This window comes from Malus domestica, chromosome 05, assembly GCF_042453785.1.
Source record: "Malus domestica chromosome 05, GDT2T_hap1".
Classification (NCBI taxonomy): domain Eukaryota; kingdom Viridiplantae; phylum Streptophyta; class Magnoliopsida; order Rosales; family Rosaceae; genus Malus; species Malus domestica.
Window position 1 is genome coordinate 43,284,976 of NC_091665.1, and position 24,369 is coordinate 43,309,344.

The 24,369-nt window shown below is 37.5% G+C and overlaps 4 protein-coding genes and 1 long non-coding RNA gene across 7 annotated transcripts; 3 read left to right on the forward strand and 2 right to left on the reverse strand.

Moving 5' to 3' along the window:
• The first annotated feature begins 645 nt into the window (after nt 1-645).
• Nucleotides 646-3,085, forward strand: LOC103434786 (uncharacterized). Its single transcript, XR_011580851.1, has 2 exons — nt 646-904; nt 2,187-3,085. It is a non-coding gene; the product is annotated as an uncharacterized lncRNA (long non-coding RNA).
• Nucleotides 3,086-11,306: 8,221 nt separating this feature from the next.
• LOC103434784 (heat stress transcription factor B-2a-like) lies at nt 11,307-14,112 on the forward strand. The gene is made up of 2 exons (XM_029103180.2): nt 11,307-11,683; nt 13,484-14,112. The coding sequence occupies exons 1-2, from the start codon at nt 11,447-11,449 to the stop codon at nt 13,817-13,819; spliced, it is 573 nt and encodes a 190-aa protein (XP_028959013.1). The 5' UTR covers nt 11,307-11,446; the 3' UTR covers nt 13,820-14,112.
• A 230-nt stretch (nt 14,113-14,342) lies between these two features.
• On the forward strand, nt 14,343-16,503 carry LOC103434785 (pentatricopeptide repeat-containing protein At4g21705, mitochondrial-like). 2 transcript variants are annotated; one of them, XM_008373139.4, is made up of 2 exons: nt 14,343-14,688; nt 14,896-16,503. In XM_008373139.4, exons 1-2 carry the CDS (start codon nt 14,446-14,448, stop codon nt 16,138-16,140), a joined length of 1,488 nt encoding a protein of 495 aa, XP_008371361.2. In that variant the 5' UTR covers nt 14,343-14,445; the 3' UTR covers nt 16,141-16,503. The 2 variants fall into 2 exon arrangements, with proteins under 2 accessions (XP_008371361.2, XP_028959012.1); XM_029103179.2 differs by having other exon boundaries at nt 14,363-14,688; nt 14,876-16,503.
• Nucleotides 16,504-16,569: 66 nt separating this feature from the next.
• Nucleotides 16,570-19,133, reverse strand: LOC103434783 (monothiol glutaredoxin-S17-like). Its single transcript, XM_008373137.4, has 3 exons — nt 18,848-19,133; nt 18,657-18,731; nt 16,570-17,995 (listed from the first exon to the last, which is right to left on the reverse strand). The coding sequence occupies exons 1-3, from the start codon at nt 19,016-19,018 to the stop codon at nt 16,763-16,765; spliced, it is 1,479 nt and encodes a 492-aa protein (XP_008371359.2). The 5' UTR covers nt 19,019-19,133; the 3' UTR covers nt 16,570-16,762.
• A 495-nt stretch (nt 19,134-19,628) lies between these two features.
• LOC103434782 (putative nuclear RNA export factor SDE5) lies at nt 19,629-24,159 on the reverse strand. 2 transcript variants are annotated; one of them, XM_008373136.4, is made up of 12 exons: nt 24,002-24,159; nt 22,933-23,533; nt 22,363-22,388; nt 22,078-22,155; nt 21,616-21,680; nt 21,263-21,525; nt 20,947-21,029; nt 20,767-20,823; nt 20,483-20,550; nt 20,255-20,361; nt 20,082-20,155; nt 19,629-20,007 (listed from the first exon to the last, which is right to left on the reverse strand). In XM_008373136.4, exons 1-12 carry the CDS (start codon nt 24,125-24,127, stop codon nt 19,888-19,890), a joined length of 1,668 nt encoding a protein of 555 aa, XP_008371358.3. In that variant the 5' UTR covers nt 24,128-24,159; the 3' UTR covers nt 19,629-19,887. The 2 variants fall into 2 exon arrangements, with proteins under 2 accessions (XP_008371358.3, XP_070677583.1); XM_070821482.1 differs by lacking the exon at nt 24,002-24,159 and adding an exon at nt 23,856-23,959.
• Nucleotides 24,160-24,369: the final 210 nt, after the last annotated feature.

Below are 24,369 nucleotides of genomic sequence, written 5' to 3' on the forward strand. Positions count from 1 at the left end.
CATGTACTCCAAAGTCTTTATCATCTTTGTTGTTTTATTTTTTTTTTTGGAACAAGTGATGTTATCTACATTAAGAGGAGATGATGAGTATAGTTTCATAATGAATTAACAATAATGTGATACAAATTCGCACTTGACGAGAATCGACTTAAGAAAAAACCTATATCCAATTAAGAAAAACTCTATAGAAATTCTTTTAATTTGGACGGTTGGTATAACGGACTTGGATTGTCTGCCCTCCTAGTTGTGGTGCCTTCCATGCCTTCCTATTTTGTGCGATCACGGTTAAACCACGTCAATATTTTATATTAATTTTTTAATAAGATAATAAGACAAAAAATAATTAAAATATAAAATATTAACGTGGCTTAACCGTGACCGCACAAAATAGGAGGGCATGGAAGGGCACCACAACTAGGAAGGCAGACAATCCTTCTCCTGTTATAACACACGAACGGTTGGATTACATACAACACAAGAATATCTGTGTTTTACCAACTTCTTATCCACAAAAAAAAAAAAAAAAAGAGTCCAACTTATACTAGTCCACATTTACCAATATGTTGACCCCGAAAATCGAGCGTGGATTTTTATTTACCAATCCGCATTTACCGAAATATTATCCAAGGACAAAATTTTATGTATACCAAGAAAAATTTATAAAATCTGGAGTCACGCGCGCGTCAAGCAGTGGAAGGTGGCACTTGCCTATAAAAGCAAGACGAACGGCACGCCCGACCCCGTCCTCCTGTCCAACGCCCTCTGTCTCTCTGCTAAAAATAGCCATTAAAGCTCGAAGAGCTAATTTTCCAAGATACCCAGAAAAAAGATTGAAGCTTTGAAGGAAGGATAGTAGTAAGACTGAAAGCACTTTCTGTGCCGAACTTCTGCGTTTCTCTTCACGGTAGGCCTGTAATTTTTGTTTTTTTTTTTACTGTTTTTTCTTTTTTGGGTGCATTTGTTCTTGAAGTTCACCTTGGTTCTCTGTTGAGCTGAAAAAACTTGAAGGGGACGTTGAAATGGTAGTGAAATTTGTGGGTTTTGGGTTTTGTGGAGGATGTTTGTGTGGTTTGATTTGTTGAGCCGCAGATCTAGCTTTGTTTCTGTTTGCAAGTTTGTCAATGTTTGGATTTTTGGGCTTGTTTGGTTGCTGGGAAAGTGGTTTGGGGAAAGAGAAAAGGGAAATGCTTGGGAAGTTTGTTTGTTTTAGAAACAATTCTCAAGCATTTGCCTTTATCACAACACAAAAATGGTGTCTTTTTTTCTTGTGGGGATGTGGATAAGGTGCCATAGTATTGAATGCTTGGTTTACATTGATCTGATACTAGGTTGTAGGCCAAGAGATGTGAGGCTTCTGGGGTTTTCTTTGACTCAATCCTGTTCAATTCCACGATAGGTTTGTGAGATATGGTTTCTAAGCGCATGTTAAGGTTGATAAAACTGTTTAGGAGCATGTAGGTATGCATCTTCGTCTTTTCAGGGTTTATATTTTGTTATGTATCGGAATTTTATTATGATTTGCTTTGACTGTTGTACTTCACCTCATGCTGGAGGGGTTTCCCACAACTTTGAGGGTAGTAGTGAGATGTATAGGCTTGAACAAGGTTGATCAGCTAAGTGTGATATGCCTTGAATCGCGGTTGGTTGAATCCCTTATTTCAGATCTGTGTCTACTATGGAGCTGGGGTGAGAGAAAAACCGGAAAATATTGTTGATTTTTGTGTTGTTCTTGATGGAGGGTTTGGGGTTGGTTCAGTTTCCTCGTCAGTAGCCATTGTTTTTCTTTCGCTGTTCTATAGTAATTTAGATTGCTCTGTTGAAGTTGAGGAATTCTTGCCGTTAATTGTGTTGTTGGATCTCAACTCCAACATAACTGTTTGTGTACAACAGTTTCCGGTGGTACCTGTTACATAAGCCTATATGATTAGGAAGCAAAGCCTAAATTGGCAGAAAACTACGTCCAAGGTGCTACGATAGGGTGCTATTTGTAGTTACTGTTGTATCTGAATTGGTTTCATTTGTCTCTCACAACGTGATCATGCATACTATTCTTTCTTGCAAGCAGTTGTCTTGTCTTCCATTTGTTAGATTTTCTTTGTGATTGTTTTGCAAGGTAGAACATCAGATGAGGGAGCTTCAGAAAACTCTTTTTACTAAACTGGTTTCATTTGTCTTATCTTTTGCAGTATTGGTGAAAAAAACAAATTAGAAGAACCGAAAAATGGCGTTGCAGCAATTCTTTGCACACGAATGCAAATCCATCGCCGGAGAAACAACAGAATCAGAAAATTCCAAAGGTGGCTTTGACTGCAACATCTGCTTAGACTTTGCACACGAGCCAGTGGTCACCTTCTGTGGCCATCTATATTGCTGGCCTTGCATTTACAAATGGCTTCACGTTCAGAGTGCGTCCCTTGCCTCCGATGAGCGCCCTCAGTGCCCTGTTTGCAAGGGTGATATATCACACACTACCATGGTCCCACTTTACGGCCGGGGCCTAGCAACTTCTGAACCTGAGCTTGAAGGAAAGGTGGCACTCTACAGGGGAATGGTAATACCTCCCAGACCATCAGCATGCGATGCGCAAGCTCTCATATCTAGCACCTCTCAGACGGTCCAGCAACTCCCGTATCGTAACCCTTATCAGAACCAACAGTATAACCCTCATCCATACAGCAGTTTCGGGGAACATTCTTCCTCGCCGCTGCTTGACCTCGGAGGCACTGCAGTGGCAGGTATCCACCATCCAGCGGTTGGGGTGTTTGGGGAAATGGTTTATTCAAGGGTGTTCGGAAACTCGCAGAGCGTATATGGGTATCCCAATTCGTATCACCTAACCGGAAGTAGTACTCCGAGGCTGAGGAGGCATGAGATGCAGGCAGACAAGTCACTAAACAGAATATCTATTTTCCTCTTCTGTTGCTTGCTTTTGTGCCTTCTTGTCTTTTGAAGTTTAGAGATTTGGTCATTCTATTTCTGCTGCCATTTTGTATACTGTATAATTAACGCTTGGGAACATAGATAGATGAAATTAGATGTGAAATATATGAGGTAATAGTAATCCTAGAGATTTTATTCAGAATCATCCTTAATTTTGGTTTTATCATTGTCTTTTTTTACGTCACGGATTCGAGAAAAACGTGGATGTCACCGAAGATATATCCTTATCCGCCTCAGGAGATGCGCCCCCTATAGACAGATGGGGATACATCCCCCAGTGATACGTAAGAATCTCTCTGTTGGTACCAAAGAAAAAGACGGGCATCCAAGATTGCTATTTTAAGTGCGTCTAGGCAAAAATTAGAGATTACGTTAACGTATGACCAATATTACGGAATATAGGAAATTTCATTTTCAAATCAAAGTATAATTAATTAAATTAAAGAGGAACTTAAAAGCTGGTTTTAATAAGTGCTTTTGGGAGGGAGGCGGGTCCATACTAAATAGCCAACAATTATTTTAGCGGGAAAATGATCATCGTTGGATTCTTTTTTTAGAGATCTTGTAATCGTGTCCGTTCATCGTATACGATGAACGGACATAATTTCTGACTGCATGATATACGATGAACGGACATAATTGCGGGATCTCTATGATCCCTAAGAAAAAAATCTGGCGAGAATCCTTTTCCTTCACAATGGGTCTCTTTTAAGCCAACTTGGTCACATGCCGTGCAGGCTTACAGCTAGAAATTATAGAGATTTTATTCAGAAGTATCCTCAATTTTGGTTTTATCATTGTCTTTTTAAACATCGCTGGTTTGAGAAAAACACAGGTGTCACTGAAGATATATCCTCATCCGCCGTATAGACAAATGGGGATACATCCCCCAGTGATACGTAAGAATCTCTCCGTTGGTAGAAAAGAAAAAATGGAGGCATCCAATATTGCTATTTTAAGTGCGTCTTGGCAAAAATTAGAGATCACATTAATGTATGACAAACGTTATTCAATAATCTTAGGAAAATTCATTTTCAAATCAAATTATAATTAAATAAAGATGTACTTAAAAGCTGGTTTTAATAAGTGCTTTTGGGAGGTAGGCGGGTCCATACTAAGTCCCAATTACAATAACAAATCAGCCCTAAATAGCCAACAATTATTTCACTGTGGGTCTCTTTTAAGCCAACTTGGTCAATGGTCACATATAATGCAGGCTTACAGCTAGAAATTCTATCCCCGGTTGTAACAAGAGGCCAAGCCTATGAGGGTTTTTTCAAAAGTGCTTTTACCAATCCAATCAGCCAGACAACCTCTATATATTGCTTTTGGTGAGTCCTGACACATTTTAATGATTGATTCCATTTTTTGGTGTGTTCACCAATAAGAACGGGGGAGATTGGGGTGGGTGGTGGTAGTGGAGCCAGAAACTAAGGAGAATTCAATAGTAAGATAGGGGAATAAGAAATGAATCACTGCTCGAGTGATTAACCGGGATTGCAGTCTGACATGAATACACAAATATTTAGTTCAAACTACAAAATGTGAATTGTATGCACATCTGTCTATAAAATGAGAAATGTATGCACGTCTTTCAATTTTTGGTAAGAAAAAATGACTTCTTACGTGTACTATGTCTACTCACTTGTCGTATTTTCGCGGCACCCTTATATAAGTTGTTTCATGCATGATTGACGATGGGTGCATGCATTTCACCCCATAAGTTATTCCATCAACCTCAATTCGGCAGGTGGTCATGAAAGTCCTGGCAATTGGTTCACCTATTCCCATCCACTTGCCCGCTGAAATGAACAACAACATTGATTTGGTTATATTCAACCTAGAAACATTAATTTGAATCATCTTTAGACCTCACTGTCTGGAGCTCAAAGACTAGGAAATATAGACAGTTTCAAAGAGAGAGAGAGAGATCCAAGCCCTTGGTTTGTGTGAGGTTGACCAGCGGAATGAGTTTATGATAATCGTCAAATTCAATTTAAACGGTCAAAATTTCCTGGTCCTTAGATTCCATACTGAAACTTAGAGAGGATCTCAACTCCAAAAACATCATCTTCAACATTATTTTTTATTACCAATCCCTAATCAAAAGCTGTTGGCCAAACCAAGAAACTTTTTGCGTCACTAACCACAATGTCCAAAACAAATTGACTCTTATGTTGCTACAACAAAATAGTTGTTTTACTCTTAACATCGAGAAATTTCTACGGTGTAACTAAAGTATACATAATGCATAACAAGAGAAATATTAATAAAAGAATAAACAACCGATTATATGTCAAAACTTCTCATAATTTTAAATCCAAGAATCTTATATGATCCTCAACCGAAAGGGCTTGTAACTTTGTGATGATGAAATTAGATCGTGGTGGACACAGAGATCCGTGGTTGAATGTGCATCCCCAAATGTGTCTAGTGTGATGATAACGTCGGTGTGGTGGTGTCTGTCGTCAATTTGGGCACCCAAAACCCAACTTTGAATCATCCCTTGGCATAAAACGTTAACTTTACACATCCCATTTGATTTGATATTGCAATCTTTACTTGATGCCAATGTGGGGTAGTGAGTGATATGCATCGATAAGGGTTGTCTATTTGATTTGCTTGTCAGCTGCCATTTGTTTTAGGTCCACTTAAGTTTGTCGTTTTACACTACATTGCATCAATTATTAGATATTTGACCTAATGATCTGTCGTGTTTTAACATATGTTGTGTTATGTTATAATATCATGCAAAATTATTCCGCTCAACTTAAACTCGATCCATGGACTCATGCCAGAATGTATAAAAGTATACCCATTTGTAAGTTATGTGGATGCATCATATCGTGCTTCACCTACTTACCTATTAAGTGTTTAAGCCCAATATATTTATTTGTACTACTAAGACATGTGGTTTAGGTCCACTTATTTTTGTTGTTTAACATTCAAGCGTTTAATGTCGTAAACATGTCATGTTCGTATTATGTTAAGAGCACTACATGCGCATCAAATATGGAAACTACTAGACCTGACAACATGTCATGTTCGTATTATGTCATTGTACTACATGATATGTGTTTATATCCATTTAACATTTGACTGCATCAAATAGTAAATCTTTCCAGTATCGTTTTAAAATTGCAAAGTGCCATTTTCATGTCGTATGAGATTATATTTAACTACTCTCATGAACTTAACTTATCTAAACATATAAATATAAATCATTCACTATTTATTTTTTTGACAAACTATAGAATAATTTGGTGAAAAAACAAATGCTCTTAAGCAACAGATACATCGTCTTTTTTCACCCGTTTACCAATAGGATTTAGCCACAATAAATTATTATTTACGACATGTGTTTAGGTCCACTTATTTATTGTGTCGCTTGACATTCTGAACTAATAAGGATATCAAAAATTAGAGTGGGCCTCTTATAATTATACCAGCGTTTGAAAATCACAACATATTTAAGACCGGCCCACTCAACCACCTTGAAATTTATGTCCTTTTATTGGTCAATGAGATTTATGTTATATTATTAAGCTGAAAGAGTTATAGACCTGAATCCCAATTTTCTTTCCATTTCATTTTTATTTTTTTTATAGGACTAGCTGGTGGCTTTGTCACGACAGTCTATTCTTTCGAGGGCCAAAAAGACTCACAAAGTCATATCAGCATATCCAACTATTCATATCAAGCTTTTGTACTTGTCTACAACAATTGATTCATCCCGTGACGGTTTCTTTCAATTTCATTGAATGATATTAATAAGCTATTGTACGCTTGTACTTAACAACCGTCTACATTAAGAAAGATGTTTTAATTATACTTGTCTACAAGTTAATAATTATTTGTATGGCCAAGCGATGGTCAAGACTCAAAATTGCCTTGGAAATAATTTCGCAAAAGAATTGTTATTGACTCCACAGTAATTTTTTCTCTTTAAAAAAGGGAAACATCTTGTCGCTTCATCACGATAGTTCACTTTTTTTAGACCGGAAAGACTCACAAAGATATACCAGCATATCAAACTCTTCATATCAAGCTAGTGTGTGATTTATTTATTAGCCCCATGAATCAAACTCAAAATGTACGGTATGAAATACAAATCCAAAATAGGAAAACTAATGAAAATGATTTGAAAACTTTGAGTTTTAATGATAATGACATAATAAAGGGTAAAGTGAATAGTACAATAATTGACTTTTTAGTATAAAAATATGGTTTTTCGTTAAAGTAAACAGTATCGGAAGTTTTTTATTAAAGTTCTCATCTAAAATTTGTTCCCCATGACTTAACCGTCCTGTGGTGGTTACACTCCACAGTAGTTAACTTGAAAAAAGTAGTCTCGAGTGACAGTCCGTCGAACAAGGGACAGCGGCTGGGTGGTGAGTGGGCCTATTGGCCCAGAAAGAGAGTATGAGAGAGATGGGCCTCAGTATGCTTATTCTAATGGTAGTAAAAGGAGGGTGAGGCCCATATATGGTCGTAATTTATGGACATGGATTATCTCACGATCCAATTGTCTTAATTCTAGGGATCAATGAAGCTAGACCATTGAAATTTGATCCAACGGCTACAAATAGGGGCTCATTATAAAAGTTATAATAACTTTAACCGTTTGATCAAATTTTAATGATCTAGATTTATTGATCCCTAGGATTAGGACAATTGGATCCGAAGATGATCCATGTCCGTAATTTATATGCTTTTTCTAATGCAAATCAAAATGTACATTTAACTTATAAATCTAAACGTGAGCTGTAAGATTATTTAACTTTACGAAATCTAACGGCTCTTTCCGATAAGTAAGTTAACCGCGCACTTCTAATGTACATTAGAAAAAATTCATTAGTTTTTGCAGCATCCATATATCTGGTACGTTTTGTTTAATGATTAAGCTTTGTTTGGCATACTGTATTGAAAAATATTGAGACTAAGTCCAGTTACGTGTCGTAGATTATATGATCCAAAAACAAAAACTCACATAGATTTCACTTTTGGAATGTTCAATGACTTTTTTAAGCACCATCCGTTTTTTAATGGGAATTTTTAACGAAACACTTCCGGTACTGTTCATTTTTAACGAAAAATCACATTTTTACCTTTCTCTAGTACTATTCATTATACATTTATTTGTCATTTTTCATTAAACCTAAAGTTTTTTTGGACTTTTAATTAGGTTTTTTTTTTTTTTTTTTTAAATTTGAAACACATGACCAATATTCCACGCAGAATTGCTCACTCAAATATTATAAACAAATGCTGATTAGTTAAAACAATCATAGTAAAAACACTAAATACCACCCATTGTAAGTGAGAGGTTTTAGGTTTGATTCTCACCAAAAATCACATTATTGTTAGCCCATTGTGATGCTAAACCCCCATCTCCCTTAATATAATCTATATAGATAATATCTTTTGTTTAAAAAATTTTAAAAAAAACACTAAACATACAATTTTTATAACTCATTCCATGTCATTGTCCATAGCTTTCCATGAACTTATGTTTGATACAAGCAATAATAAGAAAGGTGGATCCGATGATGAAACCTCGAAGATAAACGCTCTTAACTCAACAATTTTCAGCTAAGGTTGGAATCAGATTAAAAAAAAGAAAGAAAGTAGAATTTAAGTTCAAGTCTCAATATGTATCTCCCCTGGTGTTACTGGTTTTTTTGTACCCTAGACTAACCTTAAGGCATTTTAACCAAAATGGTCAATGAAATTTGCATAACTCTTCACTTTGATCCCTAAGATTTGAAATCAATATAAGTGGTCCTTGAGTTTGTCAACCACCAATCATTTTGGTTATTTCATGAAAAATTATTTTAAATAAGGATCAAAATAACAGAAATACTCTATTATAAAACAATGTCAAAATGATTTGACAAAAATTCAAGGTATTTTTGTCATTTTATTATCATTAATGGAGATTTTCATAGAATGACTAAAATGATTGATGGTGGACAAAACTTAGGAACCACTTATATCGATTTCAAATCTCAAGACCAAAGTGAAAATTTATGCCAATCTTAAGAACTATTTTGACTAAAAAACCCTAACCTTAATTCATCAAAGCCTACTATATTAGTCTTTGGTTTTATATTGTAATTTTTAGAAAAGGATCCTCTTCGGATCCTTTTTGTGGGGATTCGAAGGATCAATCAATCACAACTGTTCATCGTACATCGTGAAATTTAAAATTATTTTTGATCGTATGATGTACGATAAACGGCCAGGATTGATAGATGCCCCGAATCCCCACATAGAAGATCTGGAGAGGATCATTTTCCGTACTTTTTGATATGCTAATCTCATGACTGTGTAGGAACCCGGCTTCTCTGCTCTCCCAGTTCTCATACACTCCCATCCCCTTTTATTTTGTGCGGTCACGGTTAATCAACGTGAATATTTTATATTGATTTTTTTTATAAAGATAATAAGACAAAAAATAATAATGATATAAAATGTTGACGTTACTTAATTGTGACCTCACAAATAGAAGGGGATGAGAATTGGAAGGGCAGAGAAGCGAAGTCCGTCTGTAAGCTGTTTAAAGCACTGTATCTGATTTCTTCAATCAATACCACTTTAATATAATAAAGTAGATTAAAATATCGTTTTTACATATAGAAAAATTTAAAGAAGTACTAAGAGGACTCTTAAGAGATCCTCTCCGAATCTCTCCTTCCAAAGATCAAGGATCAAGTGATTCGGACCTTTAAAAATTTGATCAAATGACAAAAAATTATTATAGCTTTTAAAAGTTTTTACTAATTTCTCTATTTTTAGCCCTTAGATCAAATTTTAAATGTCTGGATCACTTGATCCTTGGGTTTTGAAAGGAGAGATTTGAAGAGGATCTCTTTCTATCTTTTTAAAAGTAAAATTTTACGTACTCTCTTTTACTTTATGTTTTTTACACAATGTTTTATAATATTAGCATAAAATTGATGTTAAACTGTGAGGGAACAGAGAGTTCATGAAAAGTCCAACTTTTGGGAGAGTTCCCTCATTTCTAAAAAATGTATTCAAATCAAAATTTTTTGCACACGACTCTCAAGTGATAATAATGTTTACCACCTTATTTATTATCTTTGAAAGAGTTTAAATTTCGTGAACTACGTAATACATAGATCTCGAAATTATCCTAGAAATCTTTAAATCGTCTTCGTTCATCGTATATCGTACAGTCAGAAATCATTTTAAATACTTTTATTTAAAATTAAATATGAATAATATCTGATAAAAACTGATAATACTATGTATAATAAACAAACACGATTTAAAGATCTCGAAGATCCCCACAAAAAGATCGATAAAAGATCCTCATTCGCAAAAATACACCTGAAACTCTGCCAGATTGTTCCAAAAATGGGTCAGAGTTCGCGGCCTTTCGGTTATCCTTGCAATGTTTGAATAACTTGGGGTAGGTGGGGTGGCGGGGTTACCATCGGGGTGACCGATGAGTACACAATCATTCAGTGCACCCAAAACCCTAAAATTTCCTCTTTTATTTCTCCCAAGGATTTTCTATACACCACTACTTGAGTTTTTATTATAAACGAGTCTTATGGTCATTACCTAATTGGATTTTCAAGTATTGTGTACTAATTTAGATGTTTAGTCAAGTCAATTAGTAGAAATTTTGTTTGACCATATAAACTATATTTCTATTAATCTAAAATTAAAGAAATTATCTTATTTTTTGAAATATCAAGATCATTCTCAATTTCAATTGTAACAGCAATTAGGGGTATATGTAAATCCCAGAACATAAATTGTTACACAATATTATCTAATTGAGGATCTTATCTGTATATGATGCCCATTAAATAAATTATAGGAAAAGATGTGTTGACGACAATAACATCCCGACTTCATATTGCTTGTTGTGGTAAGAGAACTAGAATAAACAGTACAACAACAACAAAATGCAAGATTATTTACTTCACAACGCTTTGACATCCACACCAAATAGTACTAAATTGTTTTATGATGTTCTAAATCCAAGTCTTGTACCGGTTTAACTGGCAAACTGCGCAGTCTAACCCTTAGAACATATACTATAGTACCATATACGAGAATAACTCCCAAATGGGCGAGGTAAATTTATTGTAATACGTTGTTGTATCCTTGCTAGTATTTCTCTTTATAACCTACAATTACGAGTACAATTTTTTTTAATCCGCCACTTGTCATTGTCCCACATGAGAAAAATGAATTTATATGCCTCCATCTACTTTTGTTACATAAAAAAAAAAAATTGCTAAATTGGGCTTTTTGGGGAAGTTGCATGAACTTGAGAAACTTAAAGAAAGAGCAAAGAATTTAAAGAAAGAGCAAAGAAAAAGAAAGCTAAAAGGAAGCAGTCCACGTTCCACGCCATTAGCTAGTAGTTTCCAAAAGCTCATGGCATAAATAAGAGGCTGGCAGAGTGTAGAATATTTTAGGAACTCTCTGGAAACAAAAGTTTCAAAAGCTAGCTAGCCAGCCATACATGGCTGAAACTTCTTCCCGAACAAGAAGCGCCGCCCCGTTTCTGTCGAAGACGTTCGATCTGCTAGAAGAACAAGATGTCGGAGGAGATGATGGTGGGAAGAGGAATACTGTGTCATGGAATGTAGAGGGCACTGGATTTATAGTATGGTCTCCTGCTGATTTCTCAGAGCTCCTGTTGCCTAAATATTTCAAGCACAACAATTTCTCCAGCTTCATTCGCCAACTTAACACCTATGTGAGTCGCCCACCCTTATCTTTTTATTTCAACCATTTCCGTCTATCAGATTTGAACTCAGTACTTCGTCTATTTGCTTTAATTATACAAAGAATGTATATACATGGAAAATTATATCTATGTTATATATTTAAGGTTTAGAAAGCTTTTAGAAAATTTATTTATTATTTTTGGTTATTTCTGATCACTTGATCAAGAACCCAGTATTTCATAGATAAAAGAAAAAACATCTAGGGTTTGAACCATCACTACCAGAAATATCATTTGACCGATGAACGGTATTTTGTTGGGCAAACAACCTTTACCCGCCGGAATACTAACGTTTGTCGATCAGCAAAAAGGGTCAATGTTTTGATTTCTGCAGAGGTTTTTGCATTCATTGATCTACTCGTTCAAAGCATTGAGTGATCTACTCATTCAAAGATTTCATGGATTGAAGACGATGGTTATCTTTGTTGCGTATACCTCTCTCCCTGTACAACAGTAGTCAACGAGAATATATAAACTATTGTGAAAGTCAAAAACTTGTGAGAGTTTTAATTGGTCAAAATAATCACACTCCAGACTGCAATAGTTTTGAGTTACGTGAACAATAATAAAGCATAAACTTCTACCCACCATGAGAAAAACCTGGTGCAACTGCATATTTACTCTCATATGTTTTTTTTAAGACATTTTAGCTAAACTAGTCTCTGAAATTACATAAAGATTTGACTTCCATAAAAGTGGTATTTATGTTTGTCCACGGTCAATCATTTTAATTATTTAACAAAGATTTTTCATAAAGTGGACAAACTTAGAGACCACTTCTTCGATTTTAAATCTCAATGATCAAAATAAGAAGTTATGTAAAGTTAAGGTACTATTTTAGCTAAAAAGTCTTTTTAAATCTCTTGTTACTTAATTCGATGTGACGTGAGAGAGGCAAAATAAAAATTTTCCCTAGAATCCCCAAGATAGATCCATTTGATTAATTAGGAAGCATTAGCAGCAATGGTCAAATTTGGTTTTGGAATAAACAAGTGTAGTCGTGGTAGGTACCCTTTGTCCTTTTGCACGAATAATTTTGTCTAAAATACCATACTCCCAAAAGAAAATTGTTTTCTTAATCGAATGACAAGGATTTTAGTAAATTTTGTTGTGCGTCTAGTCAAAGCACTTGTGTATGTTTTTTATGGGGTAGAGATCCTCTTTGACTTGTGTATGTTTTTTTATTGGGAAGAGGATCTCTTCCATCAAAACTCACTAATCAATTAATTCGAGTTTTTGAAATTTGATTAAATGGTTACAAATAAGAGGCATTTAAAAAAGTTATAATAATTTTAAGTTGTTAGATCAAATTTCAAAGGTCCAGATTAATTGATTGGTGAGATTTGGTGAAAGAGATCTGAAAAGGATCTCTTCCCTTTTTTATTTAGCATCTCAAATATGCGAGAAATTTTTTCAGTATGCTGAAAACACGACTTGATACACTAAGTATTACTACTGATTGGAAATTTTGTTTTTTCAAGTTTTCAACCAATTATATTATTACACTTAATGTACCAGGTCGTGTTTTTGACGCACTAAAATGTCTCTCCCAATATGCCCTTAATCCCATTTGGATGCGCTACATATATCAAGGTTTTCTTCTCTTTTATCTCATAACTCGGACGGGTTACAGTACACTCAACCCTAGGGTTGGTTTGTATTCGCTTATGAGCAAAAGCACTTCCTATAAAAGCATTTCCGATCATGCATTACATTATTCAAAAGTTTGGCAATTCAATTTGTGATTCTAACCCTCAAACCCAAAAGCAGGGATTCAAGAAAACATCACCAAAACTGTGGGAATTTAAGCACGAAAAGTTCCAAAAGGGCTGCAGGCACATGCTAGTTGAGATCACCAGGAAGAAATGCGAACCAAGTGCTTTTCCAGCGTATCTGAAGGCTTCAGAAGAGAGTGAGAGCACAAGCACTGCACTGGCAGCAGCAGAAGAAAACAATTGCCTGCTATTAATGGAGGAGAATAAGAACCTGAGAAAACAGCAGTTGGAGCTGCAGGTGCAAATAGCTCAGTTCAAAACCCTGGAAAATAAGCTGTTGGATTGCGTAGCCCAGTACATGGATGACCATCGGAACAAAGCTCGATGCTGATTGTTACCATAACTGTTGATTTGGTCGACACAAATTGGTTAGGTTTTAAGGGATCTGTATCTTGGATCTTGGGTATCATATAAACATGCTGCCTTTTTTCTGCAGTGTTTGTTAGCTTTTGGTGTCAGGGTTTTGTAATTAGGAAAATAATCATCAAGCGGAACCGAATTCACGAGAAACTTTTTGATGTGATGGTCACAATGCTACGTTAAGTTACTAATCTTGTAATATGTCATGTGACATCATTTCATCGTACAAACGTTATAGCACTGATTGAAATTGTTCATATTTTACATCATTATCTAAAGATCATTTCCAGGCAGATCTTTCAAATTGAAGGCCGTTTAGTCATCCATGTGAATCAAATAAATTAAAGACTAATTATGACAATACTACACATTTTCATAACTGTTAATTTGTTCGACATATATAAATGATTAAACGGTTTTCAAATCAAATGAATTTTTTACAGAGAGATTGTATTTAGATGATACGGTAATGAAGATGAATTTTTACTAAAAAGGCCCAATTTCAGAAACATTAGGCCCCTTTCCTCCAAGAGCCCCCCTTCATTTTTATTTCTCTGGTTCTTCTCCCCCAACTCCAAAAACCCTAAACCCCAAATCATGGTTCCGAAGCTCTTCGCCAGAACCCTAATCCGAAATGCGATGGCGAGCAGGTCCTACTACACGAGCAGGACCAAGAAGCCGACCCTCTACAACAAAATCAGCCCGCTCGGAAACCCTAGCTTGAATGTGGTTCCAGAGCTCGACGACTGGGTCTACAATGGCAACAAAGTCCGAGTCGCCGAGCTTCAGCGCATCATTCACGACCTCCGAAAGCGGAAACGCTTCTCCCAAGCCCTCCAGGTTTCCATCTTTCTCTCTTCCCTTGCAATTTGTGTTATCCCCTGTTTGGTTGCTCAGAAAATTGAAAGAAGCATCAAAGTAATTAAATTTTAGTTAAAGAAAGTGAGCAAAAGAGGGAATTAGGATTTTTGTTAGTTAATGTGCTTGTTTGTATCAAAAGTAATTGGAAATTCCTCTGCTTTCGTAGTAACGTGTTACAGGTTGCAGATTTCAGAGTGGATGAATCAGAAGGGGGTATGCATATTTTCGCCGGTTGAGCATGCCGTGCAGCTGGATTTGATTGGGAAGGTACGCGGGTTTGATTCCGCAGAAGAATATTTCAATAATTTGAGGGACGAAGATAAGAACATCAAGACGTATGGTGCTCTTTTGAATTGCTATGTCCGGCAGCGCCAAGTGGATAAGTCCCTCGCTCATTTGCGCAAAATGAAGGGGATGGGATTTGTTTCCTCGCCTCTTACTTACAACGACATCATGTGTTTGTATACGAATGTTGGCCAGCACGAGAAGGTCCCGGGCGTTCTTGCTGAGATGAAGGAGAACAATGTCCCTCCGGACAACTTCAGCTATAGAATCTGCATCAATTCGTATGGCGTGAGGTCTGATCTTGAAGGAATGGAAAAGGTTTTTAAAGAGATGGAAAGCCAGCCTCGCATTGTCATGGACTGGAACACGTATGCTGTCGTTGCCAATTTCTATGTTAAAGAAGGCCAAACCGATAAGGCAATGAATGCTTTGAAGAAGTCGGAAGAGAGGCTGGATAACAAAGACGGACTTGGCTACAATCATCTGATTTCGCTGTATGCGAGTATGGGAAGTAAGGGTGAAGTTTTGAGGTTATGGGGTGTTGAGAAGAGCGCTTGTAAGAGATGCATAAACAGGGATTATATGGGCATGTTGATGTCTCTGGTGAGGCTCGGTGAGCTCGATGAAGCTGAGAAGGTGATGGAGGAGTGGGAATTGTCTGGAAACTGTTACGATTTTCGGGTGCCACAAACTGTCATTACAGGCTACACCGTAAAGGGATTGTACGAGAGAGCTGAAGCTCTGCTTGAAGACTTGATGGAGAAGGGAAAGGCAACCACAGCGAGAAGTTGGGAAACAGTGGCGGCGGGGTATGTGAATAAGGGTGAGATGAAGAAGGCTTTTAAGTGCTTGAAGGTGGCCCTCCGTCTGTCTTCCGAGAAAAGATGGAAGCCGAACCTCGGAGTAGTGACACTGACAACCTTATTGAGTTGGCTTGGTGACGAAGGCAGTGCTGAAGATGCGGAAGCTTTTGTTGGGGCATTGAGGAAAGTCATCCCGGTGAACAAGCACATGTATCATGCTTTGTTAAAGGCATATGTAAGAGACGGTAAAGAAGTGAATAGTGTTTTGGATCGAATGAAAGCTGATAAAATAGACGGCGATGGCGAAGAGACAGAGAAAATCCTCGCCATGAGAGAATACTAGTTTCTACATAAGAATATTTCAATGGCAATGGCGATGGCGAAGAAATTATTATCCCAAGACAAGTACGAAGCCACGGTCTCCCTCCGCCCATTGTCCCCAGTTTCAACGGTGACAACAAGAGAACATTTCCGGAACAGGTTTTCGCCGGTTAGAACATCTCTGGAAGCTTAGGGCCGTAGTGAAAGTCCTGCGAAAATAGATTTTATGACGGTTTCTGTGGAGTTTCACAAAATCGATTAAAAACCGTAGAACAATTTCTGTGAAAAACGCAGTTGTTGAGATTTCGTAATATTTTTTGCGTGTGCTGTGACATTGTTATAACCCATGAAAGCAATGAATATGTTTACAAATTGAAGGATGTCATTCGAACCGGTCTACCTTTTTTCAGCTATTGGATTGAATAAATCAACAAAAAAATACGTGACAAAATTAAGCAGAAGCGCAAACGGTACTGAAAAATTACTTCCTCCAACAATTATTTCGACCAGATGATTACACAAGAAAACGTATATGAAAGTGTATGGTAAGAAAGCACCTCAAGCAAACTGGAATGTGTCTAATGTCAGCAGACACTTCATCAGATTAGGAAAACCACGATTGTTTGATAAAACGAGACTGCGCTTCACTCTGTAAGGGTAGATTTAAGCTCTCCGTTGCTTTTCAGCTCCATCACGATATCACAACCTCCGATCAGCTCACCTTTGTAATAGAGCTGAGGAAAGGTTGGCCAGTTCGAGAAGACTTTAAGCCCCTGCCTCACATCCTCGTCGGATAAAATATCAAAGGACCCAAAACTCACACCCTCTTCTCTAAGGGCATTCACGACCTTGGAACTAAAACCGCATCTGGGAGCATCGGGTGTGCCCTTGATGAAGACCATCACTTGTGAAGAAGTAATCAATTTCTTTAAACGATCTTCAAGAGTATCTTTCGGAACAATCCCTTTCTCTGCCAAAACCTTCTTGAGCTCCCCACTCCTTTGCATCTCCAATACAATATCTGATCCACCAATAAGTTCACCTTTGATGTATAGTTGAGGATAACTGGACCAGTTTGAATAAACTTTGAGCCCTTGACGGACTTCATCATCAGAGAGAATATCAAAACTCTCAAAGTCCACCTTTTCTTGCACAAGGATGTCGACCACCTTTCGGCTGAAACCACACTTTGGTTCATCTGGTTTTCCCTTCATAAACAGCACAACAGGGCTTTTATTAATCAGGCTTTCAAGTCGAGAGTTAAGAGTTTCACTCACACCAGTAGATGCCGAGATTCCACCCTTTCCACTTCCAGCTTCAGTTACTTTTGCCCCAGCAGAATCAGTAGTATCAATTCCATGGTCTCTGAAAACTTCCTTTAATTCACCACTCTCATGCATTGAGATTGCTATGTCACACCCACCAAGAAGCTCCCCTTTGCAGTAAAGCTGCGGAAACGTTGGCCAGTTAGAAAACTTCTTCAACCCCTCTCTGACTTCACTGTCCGAAAGAATATCAAAACTTCCGAATTTGACCTTCTCTTCCTTCAAAATGTCCACAACTTTTTGGCTAAATCCACATTGGGGCGCCTCAGGGCTTCCTTTCATGAAAAGCATGACTGGATTAGAGTCAATCAGCTGCTGCAACCGCCTTTTCAAGGCATCTGCAGGACCATTTTGCGCTTGAACTTTCACCTGGGAAGAACCATTTTCTCTTGCTAACTCTTGGACTGTTTCAAGTATGGTCGGTCCAGCAGCCATCCCAAGGATGGCAGGAGCAGCAGGTTCTCCAGGGTTAACTGATCCAGCAACCCTAGCAACTTTATTGGTCAAACTGGATGGATCTGCCCCTTCTAACGTATCCGCAACCTTTCCATCCTGGAAAATGAAAGCACAAATAGAAAATGACGAAGAGAAGGAAAATAGACAGAAGAGTCGGAGAACCCAAGCCAATGACGAAATTAATTACAAAAGTTTATTAAAAGCAACCATATAGAATTATCTCCCCCAATTCAAACTTAACAAGATTTACCACTTATCCGATTAGAGTAAGTATCCCAAACTCGTGAATCATAAATCATCCTAAACCATCTAAAATTCTATTGCATCTCATTCTTTGGGGCGGATAGTCATTCGTACTGATAAGGCATAACATAAGGCTTCTTTCAATATCCGATATTCACATCACAATCCATGTCACCATTCACAGATCCTAGTCGAAGTCACTGAAACGAACAAAGTGTTCCAATTGAATCTCCACCACCCTCTTTTAAATTTTGAGTTTGCCATCATAATCGAAGCCAATTAGTACTCAATTCTCATTCGAAACAATCATACTGCTGCTAGTATTATATAATCGACAATAACAGTAAACCCCAAGACTCAAATTTAAATCACCTGCAAACCGAAAACAATTGGACAGTAAACCCCGCATTCACACAACCTGATTAACCGAATGCAAAACTCTCTTCTCGAATTTGAAATCGAACTGGCAGCATCAAAATCACCAAGAAAAAATGTATAAACCCAATAAGCATACCTTCACAAAGGCGAAAAACGGCACAGCGGAAACCGAATAGGCCTCGGATATCTCCGGCTGCTCCTCAGCTTCAACCTACAAATTACAAACAATAGTAGATTATTTAAAAGTTAAACTAAAAATATATATATACACACACACACAGAAAACAGAAAAGGCAAAAAACTTCAGAGAAGAGAATGAAACGTTACCCTTAAGAAATGGGCGTGCGGGAAATCCGTGGAGAGGTGGGCGAAGACCTCGTCCATGTGCTTGGAAGCCTCACACCACGACGCCCAGAAGTGCAGAACCACCGGCGAGCCACCGTGGACCAAGCTATCGAGCTCCTTTTGCGACTGCACATCCTTCACTGAGCCACCCATGGAGAACGGAGTCTTCTGAATTCGGAAAACCCACAACCAAAAGCGAGAGAGACAGACGAGAGAGGGGTGGATTTCGAAGCTGCTTATATTATATATGTCATGACTTTAGTGAAATTTTGTAGTTGAGATTACGTAGTCTGTGATTTAATCTCAACCACATAATTTCATTAAATTTCAAATTTTAAATTGATCAAATGTTAATAGGTAGGGCGGTGAGCAAAAATGCACCATACTTGCATCGTCAAGCCTTGAATATCATTTGATGAGTTTAAATTTCAAAATTTGTGTAGTGAATTGATATAAATTTCAAATGTAAATAGGTAGGGCTATGAGCAAAAATGCACCATACTTGCATCGTCAAGCCTTGAATTTTATTAGAAAGTAAGGGCTAGTTCGGTTATGTATTTCTGGAACGTTCGAGGGAAAAAAAGTAACCATTGTGACAATTGAAGCAATGCTTGACGCATAACATGTTACGTTGTCAGATTAGGAAAAAAAACGATATACATGGTTAAGCTTTTACTTGAATGCTTGGTGCAAATTCACAACCTAACAAGTCTAGCAAGACAGCATTATCCGTATGACAAGAAAGATAAAAGATGAACCAAGATTTTCAACCAAAAGAAGAAATAAACTTTAGTTCAAAGCCATTACAATGCAAATGCCTGTTCTTTTTTCTTTGGTAATTGAAGAGTTTCATTAACTCAAAGAAAGTAGACCCAATAAATTGGAACAAAAATCAACTCCAACTCCTTTCAAATCTTAAATCACATTTCCCAAAAGTTCATTACTCTCTCCTTCAACGATTTGATTGTCGATCATCCCTAAATCTCAATCTCATAAGCACCTTTTCGAGAAAGCACTTTATTTCACTTCTTCTTGACAAAAGTTACTTGTCTCCGATTAACACTGTCTAAGTGGATTAGTATTGTTCCAGCATTTTCTCCTTCGGTCCACTTAATCGATTCTTCCTGCAGTAGCTTCAAAATCTGCGTCGATTTAAAATACAACAGTCAAGTAATTGTTTAAACAGATGCACCAAGTAGTTATGACCCAGTCTTACCAATGATCGTCTTCGAGACCCCTTTGAGATATCTTCCTCTTTTGTATCACATATGACCTTAAGAAACTTGATTGCTGACTCGAAGATAACACAAAATTTCAGTAAAACACAAAATTTCAGTAAACATGAAACAAAATCATAAGCAAAATAGGAACACGAGAACGATTACTTACATGAGATACCAGAAAATGAGGAAATTTGACACTTCAAAAGACGTATTGCCTCCTTGGCACCGCATTCTTGCACGTCAAGCACTATTTCACCTTGTGTCTCAACATTTCTGACGAGGAAACGAAAAATGATGATAATTAGCATTGTCGGACCCTATACACTGCCAGTAACAAATTTGCACAAAGGATCAAAGCACACACCACAGAACTTTCAATAAAACGGATGCTAACCTAGGTTTAAGAATCATTTCATTCGACTTCTCTTCTACTTCACACGCCTTTTCGAGGAAAAAACGTCCCTGTGGTAGCACAATAGAAGTTATAAATTCATTTTGTCAAGGCAAATATTACTACGCCAATACACCTTGTTCAATTTTTGAAGCATGTAAAAGCTATATGCAACAGTCGGAAGATGTTGTCTTGTTTGTCAGGGAATCTTGTTTTTTCTTTTATTTGCTTGAAAAAAAATATAATTCATATCCCATCACTTCATAACAGAAAGACAGAAACCTTACTTGTTCTAGAAGTTTGTAAGCTTGATCACGATCCTTCTTAGCAAATGCGGCTACAGCCTACCAAAAGAGTTGATATCCTTACTCGATAGTGTGAAATTTTAAGGCTACTAAGAGACACTACCCTCCATGTTTTATATATCAAATAATTGCACATAAGATAAGGCATAAAAAGTTACATACAGCCTGGTAATAGTCGTTCATCGTACTCCGATACTCCTTCCAAGACTTACGGAGACCCTGGTAGCTATCTTCGTCATCTGCGTCTGCAATTCTAGCACACTTTAATCATGAAGGAAAATACAAGACATAAACATAAATTTGACAGGGAAATTGACTTGAGCAACCACACATGGAATTTAGCTACTGCCTTAATAGGTCTGTCTTTAGGATTAATCTGGATTTCATAGGAATTGAATAAATTCCTAAGGCCACCATTCCCTCCACAAAGGGTATTAGGGAAATGAAGTTTCTCCCATATAGAGAAAAGGGTGCATACCATCCTCGACATGATGCTGTTGATACACAACAGCTGACTTGTACTCTGAAGTGAAATCTTGCGGAGGTTCAGCAACTAGGTGTCCATATGCTCCATATCTACTCCCTGCCTTTATTTTACTTCTTGGTCGCTCCACTGGTGTCTCCTCGGTTCCCTCAGAAGCACCAAACAGGGAAGCCAGAATATCCTTCGGGATATCATTTCTCTCCTTTTGCTGTTCAGTAACTTCTGCTCCATTTGTATTTGAAGCCCTATCTCTGTTACTGCATGAGACGAGCATAGACATGTCAGAGTGATTGATATAATAAACTAGGAACTAATGAACTATAACTAAAGTATTGAAGAAGCAATACCCTTCGGTGTAGTTTTTGGATTTTCTGTCGGAGGATACTTTATATTTCAGGGACAAATCTGCAGACTGGACAATAATCTCAAATAAGACGGCAAGGGAGATAAATACCAAAGTAGGATTTACTAAGCATGCTGGAACAATTTCATGGACTAGATCTTACTGTACCTAAAGCCTAAATGCTACACAAAATGCCCTGTCCCCCAAAACTATGACAAAACAATAAGAAACTTTTACTTTCAAATATCGATTACAAGAGCTGTACAAAACTGCATGAATGCATCCTTGAATTAATTTATGCACTTCTGTAGAGTGTGAGCTCTCTTCGTATTACCTCCTTACATGAAATTAAGATTGAATTTACTTTTCTGAAGAACTGATTCGAATATGCATCAGTGATGCAGTTTGACATGTTATTGGTATAAATCAGAAAGCACACAAATCCCGTTTTGGAAGTGTTACTAACCTTCTCACTGGATTTTCCAACAAGTTCGTTCCTTTTTTCGGAAGTCAATGCTGGCAGATTAATCAGTTTTTCCATGCTCTGAATGGTATTAAAAGGAAAATGTTATTGCTTAGAAGTACTCTGTCTATACATACCTTTTCAATGTGTAGCATATGAAAGATAATTGTATAACATTAGAAAATTGGAAAATTATATTGCACATACATCTTATAGTAACGAAAAGGCTACAAAAATTGTAAAGAGACTGTCTTTCAGGTTTCGATAAGTAAAGAGGGTTTAGTGTACCTTTTCCATATCATATCCGCAACTATCTGCATGTCCAAATAAACCAGGATTAGTGTTCACATATCAAGGTCATTGATCAAACAATTCTTAAACACCACATTAACATCCATGAAACGAAATCAAAATAGTCATCTTAAATCTACAACCATCAAACAGACTGCAATCAAAACATTCAACACTCAATTCATCGTGTCTCAAAAGTCAAAATTTCAAATGCCTCAAGCATTAAGTTTTCTTTCCGTAAATTATGGTATAATCATACATTGCGCCAACCTAATCATTATCCTATTTTTATTCTCGTCTTCCTTCTCTAGACCAACTCACTCTTGCCCTCTACTCTTCAATGTTCTTTCTTCCCAATCTTCTCTCCCAACTCCGATAACCAAGAGTATGCACAGTACTTCAACTGAGTAAGTGCGTGCCTAACCACATTATGCTAGACAAAATTTGAATAATCCTTGACAAGTTCAACAATCACAAATACAAACACTTCATGTAAATATATAAACCAAAGAACAACGCAAATCGAAATGGATGAAAGAGATAACTAATAAAAGAGCAAAACTTTACCAAGAACTTGCCGAATCCGATCCCTCTCTAGCTTGAACCCAACTCCAAGCATACTGAACAGAAAATCCTCCATGTCCTGGTGGAGCCGATCATCCTTTGAAGAACTAGACCCATCGTTTTCGACCCAAATTTCTGACATTGGCAACACACTGGAGTTCAGCTTCAACGGCTTGGTTGCTTCACTAGACCCATTTGCCGGTGTCGGCGACGTTTTCTTAACATAATGCTTCCCAATAATGTTCGAGACGCTGCCAGCTGAAACCGGCCGATATTTCGGCTTTGAAGCTCCGGGATTCCCGTTCCCATTCATATTCCCATTCCCATTCCCGTTTGCCTGATACGGCGGCTTCTTATAGATACCATTGACAGGTAATCTGGAAGTTTCTCCGCCATCGGGTGCAGAGAGAGCCAGAGCTTCGGCGGCGTCCTCAGCATTCTTCCCCGCCTTGCAATACGCAGAAGCGATTTGATCGAGAGAAAACGCGGGCCCGAACGCCTCCAGCAAACCCCTCAGCGCCATCTCGTCGGTGACAATCGACGCGCCGTTCGAACCAGAGGCCTCCATTTTCCCAGAAACTCGACGGATAACAAGAAAAGAATTCTGAGGAAGACGAAGAGAGTGACACTGATTAGAACAGCAGAGATGAATTTTTCCCAAAAAAAAATTCTGGGTTCGAATCAGAAATGCAAATCAACCAAACCCAATTGAACGATAACAAAAAATCACACAAATTGATCAGAATTTTGGAATCGGAGACTCAAAGTTCGAAGCTTTTGGCACTCAAAGACGCTGTTTTATTGAAAACTCTAACAGCAGTGAGAGATTGGATCGAATAGTTTGGAAAAAATCTGAACGCGAAACCCAAAAGAAAGGGGTTTTGGAGACGAAGATGGTGCGAGAGCGAGAGTGTTGTGATACTTACACAACTAATTCATGAGCGAGTTATGAGAGTGAGAGGATTGAAGAATATTTTGCATAAATAAACAAACCAAAAAAGTAAACTAAAAAACCAAAAACCAAAGAAACAGACGAAAGCAGCATGCTTTTGGCGCCTTCGCTGTTGCTTACTCGCTTTCTCCCTTCCAAAGCACGTTCCTTCCGAGGGAAGTTGTCGAGTGATTGATTGGTCAAGTCAAGTGTTTTAAGTACTGATGGGTTCTTGCCTACCTGGCTAATTACCAACCAAAAATACATGGATTTGGTTCACTAAATTGGAATTGGATCCTCTCCGGGGCAACCCCTCGGATTCTGACCGGTGTTAGTGGATTATTAAATTTTTATTCAACAGGCACAATCAGAGAGTCCTCTAAAAATTATAATAATTGCAGCCATTAGATTTTATCCAACGGCCCACTAATCCTGATCAGGAGGATCTGAAGGTTTGCCTCGGAGAGGATCCAATTCCGACTAAATTGTGTGATGGTAAGGGGAGTCGT

What these genes read in the sequence shown, in the direction of transcription:
- LOC103434782 (XM_008373136.4), bottom strand. Translation starts at nt 24,127, where the DNA reads ATGTATTTTTGGTTGGTAATTAGCCAGGTAGGCAAGAACCCATCAGTA. An exon ending in GCGGATATGATATGGAAAAG is followed by an intron (nt 22,156 to 22,362) that starts GTACACTAAACC and finishes AATACCATTCAG; the next exon opens with AGCATGGAAAAACTGATTAA. An exon ending in CTCATTTTCTGGTATCTCAT is followed by an intron (nt 20,156 to 20,254) that starts GTAAGTAATCGT and finishes TCTTCGAGTCAG; the next exon opens with CAATCAAGTTTCTTAAGGTC.
- LOC103434785 (XM_008373139.4), top strand. Translation starts at nt 14,446, where the DNA reads ATGGTTCCGAAGCTCTTCGCCAGAACCCTAATCCGAAATGCGATGGCG. An exon ending in GCTTCTCCCAAGCCCTCCAG is followed by an intron (nt 14,689 to 14,895) that starts GTTTCCATCTTT and finishes TACAGGTTGCAG; the next exon opens with ATTTCAGAGTGGATGAATCA.
- LOC103434783 (XM_008373137.4), bottom strand. Translation starts at nt 19,018, where the DNA reads ATGGGTGGCTCAGTGAAGGATGTGCAGTCGCAAAAGGAGCTCGATAGC. An exon ending in CGCACGCCCATTTCTTAAGG is followed by an intron (nt 18,732 to 18,847) that starts GTAACGTTTCAT and finishes TGTAATTTGTAG; the next exon opens with GTTGAAGCTGAGGAGCAGCC. An exon ending in CGTTTTTCGCCTTTGTGAAG is followed by an intron (nt 17,996 to 18,656) that starts GTATGCTTATTG and finishes TTCATTTTCCAG; the next exon opens with GATGGAAAGGTTGCGGATAC.
- LOC103434784 (XM_029103180.2), top strand. Translation starts at nt 11,447, where the DNA reads ATGGCTGAAACTTCTTCCCGAACAAGAAGCGCCGCCCCGTTTCTGTCG. An exon ending in TTCGCCAACTTAACACCTAT is followed by an intron (nt 11,684 to 13,483) that starts GTGAGTCGCCCA and finishes ACCCAAAAGCAG; the next exon opens with GGATTCAAGAAAACATCACC.